Source organism: Thunnus maccoyii, chromosome 4, assembly GCF_910596095.1.
Source record: "Thunnus maccoyii chromosome 4, fThuMac1.1, whole genome shotgun sequence".
Taxonomy (NCBI): domain Eukaryota; kingdom Metazoa; phylum Chordata; class Actinopteri; order Scombriformes; family Scombridae; genus Thunnus; species Thunnus maccoyii.
In genome coordinates, this window is record NC_056536.1 from 30,138,648 (window position 1) to 30,157,886 (window position 19,239).

Here is a 19,239-nt window from a genome sequence, read left to right on the forward strand (position 1 = left end):
ATTTACAAGGGCAGTGGGGCATTTAGGTTATAGCAGCAAAACTGAGAACTCTTCATGGGGGAATCTGTGGCAGCTGCAGGTCCAAGGTTGCTAATCTACTCGTCTCTTTAGAGCAGCAACAGAAACAAAACCGCCCAGCATTATTCAAACATAAACCTGGAGGCCAGTTCCAGCAAATTACTTATAGCATGATTTAAGATACTAGTATAGTTTTGTTACTAGCTTTTTGCAAGATTTATAAGCAGTCAACCTCTCAGATTATGTGATGAAGGGACAGGCCTGCAAGGTACAATGGGAACAGCATTAGCTGTAATATTTTTCTGACAAACCGTGTAGCTGGATCTGAAGGCTGATATTTCACAAAAACCACATGTTTTCTGAAGTTTAGTCTCCATATGATGCTGGCAATAGTTCTGTAGATTTGGAAATCCATTATTCATTTCTTCTCCATCATTAATGGATATTGCATCATGCAGCTTGGGTTCAAATTTATTAAATTATGATGAGCAACATTACACTGAGGCAGTGAGGTTTTTTTTGAGTCAGTTTGTTCCTTGCTGTCCATTCTAGTTGTAAATAAATGCCTTGTTTAATGGGTTAGGGTTCTGCTTTATTTGTATTATAATGTCATTAAAATAAATGTAATTATGGTTTTCTGCAGTTGTATTTAATTCAGTTACAGATACTTTATTGATATAAATGACAGTTTACACATGATGTGTATGTTTGTTTATTTCATTTAAAAACATCCAGTATTGTGAACTGCCATCATTCAGTTATGCTACACTAAAAGGACTTTGTGCAAAATCTCATATTAAACCCTTAATTGGACCAACTCACAGTTTTTAAAAATCATCTAGTGACTCAGCAGTATGCTGTTATTTCATTGTTCCCTCAACAAAACAAACATTTTAAAAAGATCTACTTGGCCAGACACTGCACAAACACGCACCCACTGTGAAAATTTTCATAACATTGAGCATCATGAGTCGCTTTGCAGGCAATTGATTTGAAGTCACTTTGCACTTGATTGATAGGAAATGAAGAGGAAAGGGGACATCACACAACAGTCAGATGCTGTGCAATAAACGCAATAAAAACTGGGACAGCTATAATACTTGTGAACAAGTTCACTCACATCACACCCTGTGAGCATTTTTTTTTAAATATAGCTTGAAGCATTTTGCTTTTTTTTCACCCACCTTCAGCAGCCGAATCCATAAAAGTATAGCTGTTAATTAGATATTTAAATAAAAACTATCACAGTCACAAATATAATATATGTGAATGTACAGTATGCATGATGATATGTACTGCAAGTATGTTTTGTTCTTATGTACACGTATAGTGAGGGAGCATGGATGTGTGTATAGGTCAGTGCATGCATGCCGTGCAGTATGTGTGCAGGTATACACATTTACACACACACACACACACTTACATACACACACACACCCTTGTACTAGCCTCCAAACCTCTCTCTCTAATCCAGAACCTTTCATTCACACAACACAGCTGTGTGTGTGTGTGTGTGTATGTGTGTGTGTAAATTACTTACTGTTATGTTCTTGCTCCTCCTCTACATTCCCCATGACCATGGCTGGGACACCAAAGGCTGAAGCCAACACCCACACACAGATATTCACCACCTGAAGACATAGTACATCACATGGTGATGATGGTTACAGAGTAACTGTAGGCAATAGGAAAACTAGGAAGGATGCAAGCAAGAGTTAATTTATAGCTTATATATAATGTATGCTGATATTCATACTTGTTATAGCTTAGATAACAGAACACGATGAAAGCTTGCATTAAATTGTCTCAGCAATGTAATCTCATGGGATGGTGTATAAATAATACATCAATTTTAAGGACATTTTGTGTTTTCTTTATGTATTTTAAGCTTTTTGCATGTCATTTAATGCTGTTAGTTAGGTTTAAGCACAAAAACCACTTGGTTAGGGTTAGAGAAGGATCATATTTTGGGTTAAAATGCAGTAAAAAATGTACGGTAAAAATGTCCAGTTTAATGGAAGTAAAATGCCAGATGTGATGGTAAAAATGCCAGGTTAAAATGTCCTAATGTGACATTAAAATTGTCCTGCCTCTTTTGCAACTTTTTGCTCTCCTGTTACTTTTGCAATTTTTTGCCAACTGACTGACTGTCTAACTGACTGTCTAACTGACTGACTGTCCTCCTCCTAATGAGCCAAAATCACCTTACAAAAGAAAAGAAAGTCACATTATATTGACTTCATCTAAAATGCGTCACGTCCCCTGTCAATCAAACATAACTATAGGTCCTTCTTGGAGACCTGAATGGTGCGAAATGACACGATGAAAAGCAAAAAATGCATGGTCATTAAACTCAATATGACTTTTGAATTTGATGTGTTATTCATACACCATTTGGTGATACCAGGCTGGTCTCAGTAGTGACGTGGCAGTAAAGCAGCATACACAATACCAGGGCCTGGAACTGAAACACCTGAATGGAATACAGTCTTTATTAATGCTTATTAGTCAAAGTTGACCTTTATTTGACGAGTGAAAATATCTACAAGGACAAATAGTTTAACATGCGCTTGTGGCCACAGTTTCCAGCTGCTGTAAAAGTTTTTTTTTTCCTTTCATCAAAGAAATCTGGCAGGATTACTGTGATAAAGAAAATTGGACAGAAAAAACTGTCAAATCATCTTCTGCAGCGCTTTAGTTTTTCCTCATTTTGTCATATTTTCATCAGTTCTTGAAAACACATGTTTCTTAAGATGTCATCATAGGACAGAGTGTTTACCTGTCAAAGTCAGTTGCAGAAAATGCAGGAATAGCTTCTCACACCTTTCAATGTCTCATACCATCACACACAAAGGTGTCAAGACATTCCTGGCCAAAGTATACCCCAATAAAAATAAACTTACAGGTCATGCAACACAGCGTAACACCAGTGCTGGAGTCTTTATTAACTACAATTATTGTACAGCTGTTTGACATATGAAGATGAAATAACTTTGTCATGATACCAGGCAATCAGAATTACCTGGTTACGTAACATTATGCTCTATCAACCGACGTCGAGAGTAGAATAAAAGAGGTGTGATGGTCTTGGAGAGGTGAATGTCTCACTTTGAAATGAAATGGTTTACCTTGGCCTTGTGAGGAGTCCTCATGTCCAGAGCTTTGACAGGGTGGCAGACGGCCACGTACCTATCCATACTCATCACTGTCAGGGTGAAGGTGCTGGTGAACATGTTGTAGTAGTCGATAGACACAACCGCCTTGCACAGAGCATTCCCGAATGGCCAGAAGCCCAGAAACACGTCAGTGCCCTGGTAACATCGGGAAATCAAAGAATGAACACAGATATACAGCTGAAGGGAGAACTTCCTCTGATATATGACTTTGGACGGTTAATAATTCATTGAAGTGGAAACAAATCAGTGCAGTGGAAGACAGAGCAGCTAATGACTGTTAAAGTCTTGTTAACATCCAGCTGTTGAGAGGAGAGCAAAACTTGTTTTTTTAAAGCGACATTGAGAGCATTGAATCGTTCAGCTCAAGTCATTATTTACACAGCACATTTTAAAACTACAAAATGATAAATAAGAGAGAAATTAAAAAAAAAATACAAGCAATCTTCAAGGCACAATGAGTTTGTGAGGATTTATTGTTATGAAAAGATGGGTCTTCTTTTAACAGTAATGATGCTCTAAAGTAATATTTTACCAGACAATATACTCGCTGCAGTGGCATCGCATGATAAGGCACAAAGCAATAAATCACTGAAATGATGATAATGTTTTAATATGAATGGTTTTTACTGTAGTATGTGTAACATATGCCTCTTGCATATTACATTAAATACATAATTTGAGCTTTAAACGGTTATGGAAAAACCTTGCAACAATAATAATCATTTTCATGAGTCTTTGTTCGTTGAAGAAACAATGTAAAACACCAAGGAGAACACTTTTAAATACTTTTGCAAAAATACTTTTTTCTGTTGTATATTATGTTGCAGATGGTTGATAAATTCCTACCTGGAAAGGTAAAGTAGCCAGGAACAAGGAGTCAGCCAGAGCCAGGTTAAAGATGTAGATGTTAGTGGCCGTCTTCATCTTAGTGTATCTGAGGAGAGCAGAAGCAGAGAGACACACACACACAGGTTGGTTCGGTCAAATGAGAAAAACCTGAGATAAGCGGCTCATTTTAGTTCACACACATATTAACACCCTAATCAACACTTTGCAGCCAATTCAGTGTTTAATCCAGTCCGCAGCCTGCATGTCAAACAGATGCTTTGTGTGGCTGCAGGTGCCTTGTCTCTCTGCTATAGGTGCTGCTGGTTATAATGAGATTTGGTATGCGCTTTTATTCAAAGCTCCTTGTGGGAAAAGACTTGGCCACAGTGGGAATCAAGCCTCTGAACCTGGTAGTGTTAATGCCTTGTTTCAACCTTAATCTCTCAGGTTTTAAATCCAATCTAATAACATTTTATGTATGTATCTACGGGAATGGGGTTCAACTGCAGTTACCAGTGGTGTTCATCTACATTTTCCAGTCTTAATCATGAGTTCAGCTTGTCGTAAGTTGAAATTTTAGACTTTTATTTCCAAGTCTAAAATGTTTATAATCCTGTAGTAGATGAAACAGTCAGAAGTACATTTTCCAGCTGTGCATACATGTAGACCAATCAGAAGTAATGCACACAAGACTCTAAAAATCAACAGTAAGTGTGATTGTCTGATGGTGTGTTCAGACAAAACGCTTTTACTAACAATAAAGCAACATGCTCATTAAAGTGTTTCATTAAAGCACCGCTAGTGGTCAAACCCTCCACAGGGAGCCTTTTAAATTAGGCAGTTTTTCGAACATTAACAAGACTCAAATGCAAGACGCAACAACATTCGTTGCACTTCTAGCTGCCTAAACTGTTGGATAAATCAAAAACCATACCGATGAATTAGCTTTTCTTGAAGTATCACTGGTAGTGGGGCTATAATTGTTTTAAAAGACAGAGAAGAGAAAAGGCTGTGAGCGTGTTTGATTGAGGGTGTCTCAATCAAAAAGTTTATGAGATATCGTGGCGCAGTATTGACATTTTGGACAGATTTTGATGCTACAGGAAAGGTTGGGGATGTTATGCTCTGCTGGGCTTTGTGGCTTTTGTCTTGAACAGTCTTTTCACCTTAGGTGACATCAAGTACTGTATCAACTCAACAAACAGCAGCCTGATGTGACCCTGTGGTTTGTGTTTCTACTTTATTTCTAAAATATGAGTTTGATTGTCCTGTTTCTACAGTTTTGTTTCTGTCAGATTTAATTGTCAATTATCTGGTAGCCTGGAGGGAACACTGCCCCAAGGGTTCCCCTTCTTTTTATTACATCTAGCTGGCTTGTGTCTCTCATCTTACATTTTTGGGATTGAACTTTTATATTTTGATGTTTTTGGGTCTCTCGCTCTCTCACACACACACCCTCAAAAAACAAATAAATAAAAATGTTCACTTGCTGCCTCCAGATTCTGTTTGATATACATTATTGACTTCTGTGGTAAAAACGTGATATATATATATAAATGATGATAAAAAATATCATGATATCTGCTCTCTTTATCTGCTTTAACTCTGCAGGTTTTTTGTCTCTTTGATTTATGAACAAACTGAGGTCTTTTCTGCATCAGCTGCCCTTGATAAAACTTATATAAAACTTACAAAAACGCATTGCAGCCAAATGTTTCTGTGTCGCCCCTCCTTCATTTAGTCCAGCCTCAGGCTCTTTTGCACTCTTACACTCTCCCTTTTTTTTCCCTAAACGCATCCCCTTCTTTCTTTCTTCCATTCTCTCTGTCTCCTCCTCTGCCTCTTTTTCCTCCTCATGTGCCCCCCCCCCATCTCCAATTGTAGATGATGTTCACCGTACTCAACACCCCTCTCTCTTTTTAGGTCTCTCACTCATCCATTCCCTTTGCATCTCAACATCCGAGTCTTTCAGTCTCTTATCCTTTCGTCTGTCTCATTACCTTCTTTTTGGTTTTCTGCATCTTTCCTCCTCTTCACTTTTTATCCGTCTCCACATCCTTAGCTCCTCTTGCTTTTCACTTCTCTCATCTTTCCTGCCTTTGTCTGTCGTGCATCTGCAGTTTATCAGTTTTTGCCAAGCAGCAACAACCACGGCTTGAGGCAGAAGCCAATGTGGAAGTTACGTAGTAGTGGTAGGTAGTGTAACGCCACAGACATCCGCTAGATGCTGGCTCCAGTTGACTCTCATTTACAAAATGTCTTTGTTTTGTTTTTCAATAATTCATTATGGTCTTAGTTATTACATTTGGGCCCTCTAATGAGTGTGCTGGTGGTCATTTTAGATATTATTGCTCTGTTAATAAGATTTGAAGACTTATAGTAGCGTTGATGTCTGCTGTGTGGGTGTTGATTGACAGCTGTGATTGACAGTTTGCCTGCTGCTCTCCCTGGCTCTGGGACTCAAGTCAGACTGTTGTGGCAATATTTCACTAAGTTTAATATAACTTGATTACAATAATCTGCCTTGGTAGCACAATTTAGCCAAAGTAGCTAACGTTAGCCCAAGTGTGCATCACTCTGTGATTCTAGTGAGATAGCTTATGCTTCTGACTGAGGTAGTGGGTTTGGTTTGTTTCCAGAGTGTGAAAGACCCTACACTCTATATTTGGAAGGTCCTGGCTCCAAACAGAAAAGATGGCACATACCATAAGCAGCAACTCTTAGCTTGAAACTGGCTCAAATGAAAACCAATGGGTGACATCACACCTTGCTACGTCCATCTTTATGACATAGTCAATAGTTTTTATGCAGATCTATTTGGAGCCACAAAAGAACAACTTTTTTCACATTAACAGTAATATTCCCCAACACCTGTAGACAGACTATAATCGATAAAATAGACAGACTAACAAATTTCCTACTTTTGTGTACGACAGTGAAGTTACATGAGAAACGGACACACACATTTCCTAGCTATGTATGCAACACTGAAGTTACAACTACAAACTACATTTACAAGCATGAATTTTGACCTTGTTTTACAGCTGAATCTGATTGGTCAAATGCTGAGTCAATCTGTCCAATCAGAGGGCTCTCCCACAACCCAGGTGGGTTTAATTGTACTTGAGGATGCCGTAGATGATAATGGTAAACATTTAATGTGTCATGTATTGAGTTTGTATTGTGTATTTAGTTTGCAGTTAGTTTGCTGTTATTGTAATGCAATGCAGTTGTCCAAATGCATATTTTCAAGTACAGGAAGGTTGCTTTATGTACCCAGAATAACACAGTAATGTAGCTTTCTGTTAATATGTCTGCTAGCGTTACCAAAGTAGCAGCATCAATGCTGGCTCGTCCTTTGAACTCAAACATTTTAAGGCTTGCAAAATACTCTATCTCTTCATCTTTTTCTGATATCTTTTCTGTTGGTTTCCTCCTCTTTCAGTGTCTTGCTTTCACATTTGCCTTTATACTGTTGCTTTCAAAGATATCCCTCTATTCCATTTCTCTTTTTCTTTCTCTTCCTTCTTCCTCCCTCTCATCGCATCTTCCCCACCCCTTTCTCAATTCCTCTTCTGCGTCATTTCTCCACTTCTCTCTAAATCCAGCTCTTTATAACCTCATTCCTTGCTTTCTGAATAGATTTCAGCTCCCTTCAATCTCTCAGTCCATCTTTCATCACACTCTTCCTTTTCTCCTCTTCTCCTCCCTCCCTTTCTACCCACACCCCTCTTTCCTTCCCGCCCTGTCCCGTTCTTCTTCTACTTTATTCCCTCTCAACCACATCCATATCTTGCTTCATCTACTCTAATCTTGGTTCTCTGTCTCTCTCTTTCGCTGCCTACTTGTCCTCCTCCTCCACCACCACCTCTCTCTCTCTCTTACATTCCTCCCCTCCTTCTCTTTGCTTAAAATTGCAGGCAAGTAGAGAGTCTTCAGAGAGAATATTTCATGGCTGTTCAGCTTTCCTCCCTTCTTTACATCAGGGACCTTGACTACCCAGCAATCCCTCTATCTTTCTCTCCCCTCCAGAACATCTTGTCCTCTCTCTTTAAGTCTCTAGGTCTCTTGTCTTCTGGACTTCTGGCACTCCAGTTCAAATACAATCATTTTTTCCTCTCTTTCGCTATTGAAACAGTCTCTTGATATTCTGCCCTTTTCCCCTACACTATCTTGTTTTCTCTACCTCCATTCCTTTCTTTCTCCCTCTCTGACGTTCAGTGAAAGTATAACTGCATTATAATTATGAGTTCAAGACTCCTGGCGGCAGCAGCAGTAGCAGAGAGAAGAGGAAGAAGAAAATAAAGAGGGCAAGATGAGAAAAGAAAGGGCACAGAGTCAAGCCCCGAGCAAGGAGAAGTCATACAGTCGTTCACATACAGTGTAGATTAATTCATACTAAGAGATATTCACATACTGCCCTGCTACAAAGATGTATAAGGAGTGTATTCTATATGCGTATTTCTCTTTTTGATTTAGTTTCAAGGAGGGCAACAGTCAGGCAACTCCATGTTTGAGACAGTATTGAGAGCACTTGTATCAGCATTGTGGCCTTTCCTTAAATTACCATTAAAAAGACACATATTCATTCAAGTGATGGGAAAGTGTGTCCAAACTTTTGACTGGTACCGTACGCAAGTGAGTATTGTTTTAATATAGACTTTAAAAAATGTGAACCTATTCTTTAATAAGTGAATTTCAATCAATTTGTTGTAGATCATCTAATCGATTAATTGACTGACAACAGGATTCAACAGTGAATCCAACATAAGATCAAAGCTTTTTCTCGGGATTCAAACTGCTCCAAGCTGAGCAGTCGGTCCTAATGCTTCATCCCCCTCAGTGCATATTACTTACATTCCTGAAATGCAGCTAAGACGCTGATCCATTAGACTCGATCGGTTTCTGTTAGCATTCATTGCACTTTCCACAATCCGTTCCACTACCTCCAAATTCAGCATAAAATATTTAACCATCCATTAAAGATGATTTAGTGCTTTATGCCTCTCTCACTCTGTTTTCACCCTCCTGCCAGTTAATTCCTCAGCTATCGTCTGTCTTCTTTGATGTCCCCATATAAACACTAAGGCTGATATTACCTTCTGAACAAAATCCAATCTGCGAGCTAATACCAGCATACTGGCATTTGCATTTCCCAACCCATATTGCCAGACACAAAGCTGATATTGGGAGATTCTTCAAAACCCCAAATGATGTTCAGTGCCATATGTGCCGTTTTTATAGTTAGGGTTGGAAGGATATGGTTAGGGTTTTAAAAAAGTGAACTGACTTGATAGACGCCAATCCACCACCCCAACCTCCACATCTGTGTCATACATTAAGACACAACTAATATACTGCGATTCATAGGGATTTTGGGCTGGCAGCTACAGGTGTGATTGGATCCTGTTTCCTAAAAATTAAGTTTATATACAACTAAGTTGCAATGCAAATTTGTTTGCACCCTGATTTATTTTTTTATCAACACAATAAAGAAATGTTTTTTTACTGGATGTATCTGCACACTGCTGACTGGCAACACATTCAAACTCAGCAAGAGACAGAGAGTACTGACTCTGCCCTCCCTCCAAGATTTTACCACAACCACCATCTGTCTTATCCTTAACTAAATGTTTAAGTGGCCTAAACCCACAAACATGACTAGTCCCTTGTAGCGTAAAAGCTTAAAAGATTTCCCTTCACGTTTTAAGATGTATATAAAATACTCTCCCTATGAACATGCCTATATTTACTGTATATAATCTATGAATATGCAAATACTATTCTTTCAGGTGTCTATTATTATAGTAGGCTATTGCATTTTTGAGGGGCTTGGGGTGATCGAAAACTCATGAAAGTTAGCACACATGCCAGAACTGGTGAAAATTATATAAAGTTCTGTAATGATTGGGCTCAGGTTTGGCCAGCAGGCTCCATAGCACCCCAAAACGCAGGGCTATGTTGGGATAAAGTTGCTTGGATGTCCATGAGCTTTGGTGGGATCATTGCTCTCATCGTTCTGGACTGAATATGTATTTTTTGAATTTTTTTTGCCAGGCAGGAAGTCAGCCATTTTTTTGGATTTCATGGATTTCAATTTTCATTTCATGGACACATTTGAGGCCTTAAGAATACACAAAAACTCACAAAACTTTGCATCCATGTTCAAACTAGTAAGTATTTCGATTTGATATCACAGTTGGGCATGGGCATGGCACGTCGGCTCTATAGCCCCCCCTAATTAACCATTTTTAAGGCACTAGAGGTGCTCAAAAAATCAAGAAACTTTGCAAATGCATCAGAAGTGGCGTAACATTATATGTAATATGGGTCTTGGGCTTCGGTGTGGCAAAATGGCTTAAGGGCCCCCCCTAGAAAATTTCAAAGTCAAAGCCCACACCTTTAAATTTGACTTAGATGTATGAAATTTGCTAGGCAGATGCAATATCAAAAAGCCAGTCCTTCGTGCAACATCCAATATTCATGAAAAATGCATATGCATGTCAAGTGACCTAACCAAATATATTGCTGCATTAATGACCCACTTGTGTAGCACCGCCTACTGGCAAAAAGAAGTCAACTTTATGTGACTAACATCATCCGATTCACATGAAATTTACTACACATGATATACAGCAACATGACATATAATTAGTGGGTGTTCTCTGGCACCACATAGTGGACACAGGAAGTGATAGTTATCTCCTACATTCAATGTCCAATATATACATGAAAATGTATTTCTGTGTCAGTTGCTCTCTGGTAAATGTATTGCTGTATTAATATTTCACTTATGTAGTAGTGCCTACAGGCAACAGGAAGTGAAGGGTAAATGACATATAGTTCATCAAATGTATACACAATTTCCAACATGTCATCTCCAACACCGCGTACTGCACACATAACAGAACGACTGCAGCATGCCCCAACATGCATAAAGGTGTGAGGGCCCGATCCTTGCCGCTTGCAGCTTTAATATTAGAACAAAAATTAGAATTAATTTTGTTCTAGCCGTCTTTCAAAGCAAAAGCTACTGCATGTGATATTCATATTGGTTTTGGCTCATTTTCTGCACTTTTATGAAAATAATCAACCAAAGTATGTTCTTCCTTGGTGCCACCTGAGGCAAATAACATCATCTAGCCAAACAACTGAAAGAAAGATGGAGACACTCCGCTGTTCTCACCATAACTGATATGCATATTATTATTTTGCAGCTCTGATTTATAAGCAAAATCGCTTCTATCTCTTTATTTACAAATGGTAACAGACATAAATATATAAAAAAAACACACACTTATATGCATCTCCTCACATGTGCTGTATTATTTTTCTTTCATTCTTTCTTTCTGTTTCTCGAACAATGGCACTGAGCAGCAGCTTTCAACTCAGCTCACTGTATTAACATTTAATGTCATGTCAAATGATTTATAACAAATAATTAAATTATTTCTCTCTGTGTTTCTGCAGCTCTTTCTGCCTCACAGTTCTGTGTTTATTTTCTCTCTCTTCCCCCCTCTGATCACATCTTTCCATTTTGCTTTTTTGCTTTACTTTATTTTTTTCTTCACCTTTCACCTTTATTTGAATGCAACTGTGATCTTGTAATTAATAAATGCAATTAATGGATTACCCTTCTGAACATTTAGGGAAACACATTTGCAGCGGATAATGAAATCTGATGAATTCACTGGTGCATGGTGTATAATTGAGGGCTATAAGGTCAAGATTTTGCAATTCATCCATCAGTGAATCCATTTTTTTTTCTTCACAAGAGGGAGATTAAAATCGCACATCTAAGGATCAGAGGTTGAGTGCAAAAACAAATTATGGTTGAAATTATATTAGTGTTACAATACTGTCTTTACTCTTTTAGATTGCACTAGTTGCACACAATTAGACTTAATCTGAGCCAGTGACTTGTGAATATCTGTAAAACAACACCACTGCTGAATAAGATGTTCTTAGTTAGCTAGTTAGTTAGTTAGTTTTGAGTTGACATGACTAATATACTGTATTAAAAGTACAAGAGCAGCAACTTAACCTATGGTGACATCTGTGAAAGCATTTTGTTACCAAAATTGCAGTCAAACTAAAAAACTCTTTGCACACCTGAAAGTGCGAGACTCGTATCAGATTGCAGCAGAAAACATAAAAACACAGTGTAGAGCACACTTTGTTAGGTTTATTTCCTATATTTCATATAAGATGTTTATCATCTTAATACCCAGATATACATAGATATTTTGTACCAAATCCAATCAGAGAAGCACAGCTCTCTTGATAACAACAGAGCCATCCAAGAAATGAGGTCAGAAAAAATCACACTGTCAATAGCTTATTTTTTAATCAAACTTTCTTTCATACTCCTCTGATATTACAAACATACCTACAGTGGTACATTTTTGATACTAATTCCAATATGATACCAGACTTTTAACATCAATACATGGTTACATAGATAGTTTATTTTGAGGAATATTGTATAAACATATTTTTTCTACAAAAACAAACTTTTTTTTTGTAAAGCAAGTAGCTGTACAAGAACTTACTTAAGACCAAATATGTCGTTTGACCATGCACACTCAAGAACGACATACAGGAGTGTTTCCTAATCTGGTCCCTCTATCTACGTGACAACGCTGTGGTAAAGGTCTGGTTAGGTTTAGGCAAAAAAAAAAAACACTTGGTTAGGTTACAGGAAAGATCATGGTTTGGGTTAAAATTATCACTTTGTTGAGGGTTGAGAAACGTGGTGTGGGTTAAAGTCACTACTCCCTTAGAGTTACGTGACCATCATTGTCATGGCAACAATAATAACCATGGGGTTAAGGTTAGGCGACGACTGTAGCTACGGTTTTTAAAAAACTGTCCCAACATGACTTGGAAGCTTAATATTCACAGTTAGAAGGCAAACACCAGTTTTGCTGTGGCAAAGTTACTACTTCCTTAAAGTTAGGCTACCTTTGTCGTCATGGCTACAATACTAACGTGTACACTACTCAGGTTCATAATTACTATAGCCACTAGATGGCATTTGTCACTCAAACATAACTATATGTCATTTTTGGGTGACTGATATTTGTCCGTGTGGGCTTGTTACATGGATGGAATGATCCCTTTGCATATGATGGAGAAAAAAATCCCAGTTATGCTGAATATTGGTACTTTTGATCATTTACTTTGCTCTTTTTCTAAGCTGTTCACAGTGGTATATTCATGGATTTTTAAGAAAAGTTCTGATGTTATTACCTGGATGGTTTTACTTTGTCAAGGCATTTCATGCACAAATTGGCCTCATTTCTGTGTTTCTCTGATTGGATAATTGATAGTAATCTAAAGGCTGCATAATATGTAGCATTGCATTGAGTCATGTAACATTATTTCTTTGCAGATGATGTTGTCCTTTTGACTTAATTGCACCACCAGTGTCATAAGGGCTAATTTTCTGTCTTGTCCTTCCTCGATCACACTCTACTCATTTTCTTCACATCTTAAGGTATGACTTTTTTCTCTTTCTCTCTTTCTCTCCTTCTCTCACTCTGCATCTTCTGTCCATTAAAAGAGGGAGGAGGAGGGAGGATGAAAGGAGTCTGAATCTGGAATCTGATGACTTTTTCATCTGCTATGCTGTTCGATTTCAAATATTAATAATCTGTTTGAATTATTCACACGCTGCCGGTCTGCACTGTGTCAGCTTGAATGAGCTGTCACACACTGGCATAAGTGTGTGTGCTTGTGCGTACTTATTCTTGACTTTGGGAGCTCATGCTGTGGCCTTGGCACCTATGTGTGTGTTATTTGAGTGCAATCGATTGATAGGACACGGAACATGTGGATAGCAGTTTAAAACTAAAACTAGTAATTATCCATGACATTTTGATGGTAATAAGTACTTCATAAGTCTTTTCCCTTTGACACAGCAGCCAAAACCCAAGAAATATTATCTAATTGCTGATCTAAACACTTAGCAGTCCAAGTCATTCTTGTTGCACAGACAGAGTTTCACATTTTCTGTTTGACTCAAAGAGACGAGCAGTCTAGAAGGAGCAGTTCCTCACTAAACTTTACAGTCAGAAATCTCCACTTGTTTTCTACCTAGAAGGCAACACTGCTCCTTTCTCACTTGAGATTCAGGGTTAGGGTAGAGTGATAGCTTAATAACAAGGAAGAAAGTAAGAGACTAAAAGTAATTTTACTCCTCTGATAGAACTTTAATTAATTTTCAGATATACTGGCAGCATGGCTTTAGGGATGGCAATGTCAGTCAGTCTTTATATCCACCAGTTTAGTCCAGACTGATATATCTCAAAAAGTTTTAGATGGATTGCCATGAACATTTGTACAGAGATTCAATAGTCACAACAGGCTGAATCCTACTGATTTTGGCGATCCCCTGCCTTTTTTCTAGTGCCACCATACGGTTGACATTTGTGACATTTGTATCACATGACATGATATCCTTTCTGTTTGGCGGTACCTGGAAGCTGCTCGATGTCCTCCTGATCAGACTCTTCCCTTATCTGAATTGAAGGTCTAAGGATAGAGTATGTTGTATTGCTGTTTTTTTATGAAATGCCTCAACAAAGACATTGAGCCCTATCTTACTCACGGCGCAAAGTAGCGCCAAGCGCAGCGCAAGTGTCTTTGTTAGTTTAAGACCGACGCAGTTGTCATTTTCCCGTCCAGCACCCACGTTGTTTAAATAGCTAATGCACTTGCACCCATGGGTGTGTGTTGGGTGTGTTGGTCTTAAAGTGAGGTGTGGTCTGGTCCATTGTTGGCACATTGCTATCTTGAGGCAATAGAGAGTGATTGCACTATTGACCAACAAAAACCTGGTCTGAAGTCAATGGCGCAGTGTTTCACTGTTCACTCTTTTAAGGGTGCATTATCAAGACAGTAATATGCACCTACATAGGCGGGTGCACAACGTGTGTACACTCTGCTTGTTACACACACAGGACGCGCAGCAGCACACGGACATGCAAAAGATTACAAGTAAAAGGATTACAAAATAAAGGATTATTATTGTGTATATCAGCATAATTTAAAAAAATACATGTCATAATGGTTAGGCATAATATTTAACTTATCGCAGCAATGACAGATAAAATTGTCTAATTATTTTACCAAATCATGGCAATACACAGAGGTATTTAAACAGACGGACAACAACGGATCACACACAGATTGACTTTCCTGCTGCATCAATACATGATGACATGAGGAACACATGAGGAAATAAATGAGGTGACAACAATGATTAAACTAAAGAAGGAAATAAATCTGCACAGCTTCTAGCTGCTGCCAGCAGCAGGATCAGCACCTTGGAGAGCTCAACAAGTCCTGATAACTGTGTTGATGATTCTTTACATGATTAAAATTAATGATTACATTTTTGAACAATATTTAACAAATATTCTTTAACATTTTTGAGAGTACTGTGATCAGGTTTCCATACTGTCAGCAATTAAAACCCCACTGATTTGACCTGTTACTCCATGACTGAAAAAAACGATTTTAAAGAAGCCAAAGCTGTAATTAAAAAATAAACTGTATCAAAAACCAAACGAAAATAAATTTGCAACAAAGTAATGAACAGGATCTTAAACTGGTGGTCTGGGGCCCACGGGAGGGTCCAGGAGCAGGGGCCAGTGTGCTTGTTATGGATTGTGCACTTTGACTTTGCGCATGAACAGATCTGTTTCCTCTGCAGAGAAGTGCTCCTTCTTCCTACTTGGCAAATACACCATCATAATAGCAATCCGCCATGGTGCAAGTGCATCTGGCTTTTAAAAGGAACGGGAGATGACACTCTGATTGGTTTTTTGCATGTTACTCCCAAAACACACCCATGATTAATTAGGAGACTATGGACAACCCCTTTGAACAATGCACCTAGCGCATTGACTGTTTTTCCACTGTTAAAATAGCAGAAGTGGATTTGGACACACCCTCAATGCAATTGTGCTATTCGCTTCAGACCGTGCACTTTAGATTGTTAAAATAGGGCCCAAAGTCTCCCTTCAGGCTCTGTCTTTCTTCTCTTGTAGCACAAATGTTTCCAGGGTGAAAGAAATGTTTTATACCATCTACTCTGAGCTCTGTAGCTCTGTGACCCTTTGCTGCCAGTAAGCCTGTTGATCTGGTAACAAACACTCACAGTGAGTCATTCTGACAGTAAAACTCATACTACGCATTTAGGCTTTTCACTGCAGATGAATGCTTCTTCACAGCATAAATAATACCAGCCCCTCTGCTGTGAAATTATGTATGTACTTTTTTTGCTGTAACTTGCAGCATAAAAGCCGATTGTGTGAGGCAGACCTGACCCTTCACACAGAATAATACAAAGATATTTTAAGTGTATTCAGAGTGAAAGCAGGAGTTTGCCCACACTCCTTGTTCAGCTTCGTAGATGGAGTGGCTTCTGGGTTACATCTGTTCCATGCAACTGAAGAAAGTGCACTTCCTGATGAAAATTGTCATATGGGCAAAAGCTCCAGAACAAGCGGACCTTAAATGGACCTCTATGAATATGCTCTTTGATTCTATTAAATCAACAGGATATTAATCACTTTTACAATAAATCCTTTTCTTTCTTCTTTGTTTTCCTGTATCTCATCCACTCTCTCTCTGTGCTTTCATGGCACAGTTCATAAAGACCTATTTATCTCTGTCCTGCTACAGTCTAAAACCTTTCATATCCCTGTGTGTCTTCACAGGGAAGAGCTCTTGAAAGAAAGCTTTCTCGATGACAATCGCGCAATCTAATTCATAGCTGCCAGATGCCACGGCGGAGGTAACGGCACAGTGTTATTATCATCAGCCCTATTCTTCAAGGTCTTTAAGCATTCTGAAAGCAGTCCAATGGATGTACTATTATCTCTGCCTAGCTGAAAGGGGATTCAAGTGTGCAGCAAGAGGGATTATGGAAACATATATGCTGATGTCAAGATGTAGAGTGTTGCCATGTATTGTGAGGATTATAATGCTCTTTTTGACATCAACTCTTTAGGAATTCAGTCATGTATGCCTACAAAGCTGAACTTTGCTTTTTGGCAGCCAAAGGAAGTGTTCTACACATTGTCGCCATATGTATTAAAAAATTCATCAGTGCACTCCTCCTAAGCACAATAACATAAGACAAATATGTTTCATTTGTGCCGGTACATCCCCTTTTTGTCCTGGTACCAAATGTTCAGTGTTTTGAGACTGAAGGTAAAGCAAATTTTAGAAGTGGTGGGATTTCATGTGATGTCAATGGAAAGAGTTACACACGTTGAAAATGTTTTAACCTGAACAGAAGAAATATGAGCTTATCCCCAGATTTTATGAGTCCACCTTAATGATCACACAGACACAATAGAAAAAATTAGACACAAAATTTAAAAGTAGAACCTGATTTTCTGGTAGATTTGGGAGTCTGAGCTGCCCCGTAGAAAAACTCTACACAATCAGAGTTGTGTGTGTAATGTTGCTGGCTAACTAAAAGCTACAGCTAACATCAATACTTTTAGGTTGTCTCTTTCTCGTGAATTAACACTGACAGAAATGTCAAAGAAATGTCAAATTTGATTGAATAGAGCGAGACAAAAATTTATTTCAATTTCAATCAATGAGGATTTTTAACGAGGTACCTGAACATGTTTGTGGGCAAAACATGTCAGACACACTTTATTATTTCAAGCAGGGAATTTTTACATGTCCTAAAACATGTCTGGAGGGGATCTTTCAGACTTGATCTTTCATAAAATTGGGGGATTTATATTTCACTTCATTAAAGTTTGGGTACTTGCCAGAGAAAGATCACAAACACATGGTCAAAAGCAAAGTAGCAGAGGATAAAAGAAAAACACTTTTAGTCCCTTGTATGGCTCAAACTCCAAAAACTCTGGATGCTACCCTTCCCATAATGCAATTTGATAGCATCTATTTACCGCACCTTACTTTCCTGGTAAACACACGTCTTTCCAGCTCCACAGCCCCAGTTTGTAACACAGGCTTTTTGCTAAATGTTTGTTGTCTCCAATTATTTTTTTTGTGCTTATATATGCTGCTAATGCCTTACTCCACTACCCCCATATGCACGTACGTGCACACACGCACACACCTCCATAACATCAAACTACAACAAGGACCACAATGGAAATGAGTCCCATGACTTTATTGTGTTATCCTTGATGTTCTTTTAATTGCGCAGGCACATAGTGTTGCAACCATGTAATCTGTCCTTTTTAAATGTTGTTTTAAAATTGTCAAATGAATAAACTAAACTAAATTAAGAAAGCAAGCAATGTTTATTTATATGGCACCTTTCACAGACACCAGTCACAAAGTGCTTTGCAGTCAAAGGATAACATCAAATACAATTAAATCAGATCAAATAAATAAAACAAAGACACCGGATAAAATATACAAGGGGAACAGACGTAAGAGACAAATTAAAACATGAAATCCTGCACGCTACCCGAATGCCTGTCTGAACAGATGGGTTTTTAGCTGCTTTTTAAAAGAGTCCACAGTCTCCAAGGACCTCAAGCTTATTAGGAGACTATTCCAAAGCTTAGGGCCTGCTTACTGGAAAGCACGATCCCCCCCGAGTCTTAAAAGTCCAAGGTTCAAAGTCCATAATATACTGTGAAGCCTGGCCATGTAGAGTTGTATAAGTGAGCACCAAAATTTTAAAATGGATTCTAAAATTAACTAAAGATAAATAATAACTAAAGATCTTGATGTTGAACATCAATGTGGTGCCCAAGGAAGGTGAGGTAATTCGTTCTGTCCAATGAAAGAAATGTCAACAATTAGTAGCACGATTGTGATTGTGTGTTGGTTTAGATAGAGCAGAGCATTTTTTGGCATAGTTGAGTTGGCGTGCAACTATAGGTGACCGCCAGCTGGATGGGTGCCAATGAGAAAGAAGAAATGTTTTTTTAATTAATTCCAGATGCCTGATCTACTGTTAAACATCTGTCACATTGACATCCAGTGCACCCGCATGAAATACCTGATACCGAGAGGAGACTACAAGCAGACTCTATAGACTGAAACTTTATCATTAATATTCTTATGTTTAAATGAACCTCAGGTTCTCTGATGTGTAAGAATCACATATTAGTAATCTGGTCACTCCTGCCCCTTTCCTTTCCTTGAAATGACACAGAACAGGTGAGTGAAGCTGAATAAAGTAACATTTAAAATAATTATGCAG

At 38.4% G+C, this 19,239-nt stretch overlaps 1 protein-coding gene across 3 annotated transcripts in view; it reads right to left on the reverse strand.

Moving 5' to 3' along the window:
* The window catches only part of oprl1 (opiate receptor-like 1), a 105,002-nt gene that overhangs the window by 26,113 nt on the left and 59,650 nt on the right, over positions 1-19,239 (reverse strand). For all 3 annotated transcript variants that reach the window (XM_042409940.1, XM_042409941.1, XM_042409939.1), the window contains 3 exons: positions 4,041-4,128; positions 3,147-3,329; positions 1,559-1,649 (listed from right to left, as the gene is read on the reverse strand). In XM_042409940.1, the coding sequence (XP_042265874.1) occupies positions 1,559-1,649; positions 3,147-3,329; positions 4,041-4,128 (362 nt within the window). The remainder of the gene's footprint in view (positions 1-1,558; positions 1,650-3,146; positions 3,330-4,040; positions 4,129-19,239) is intronic.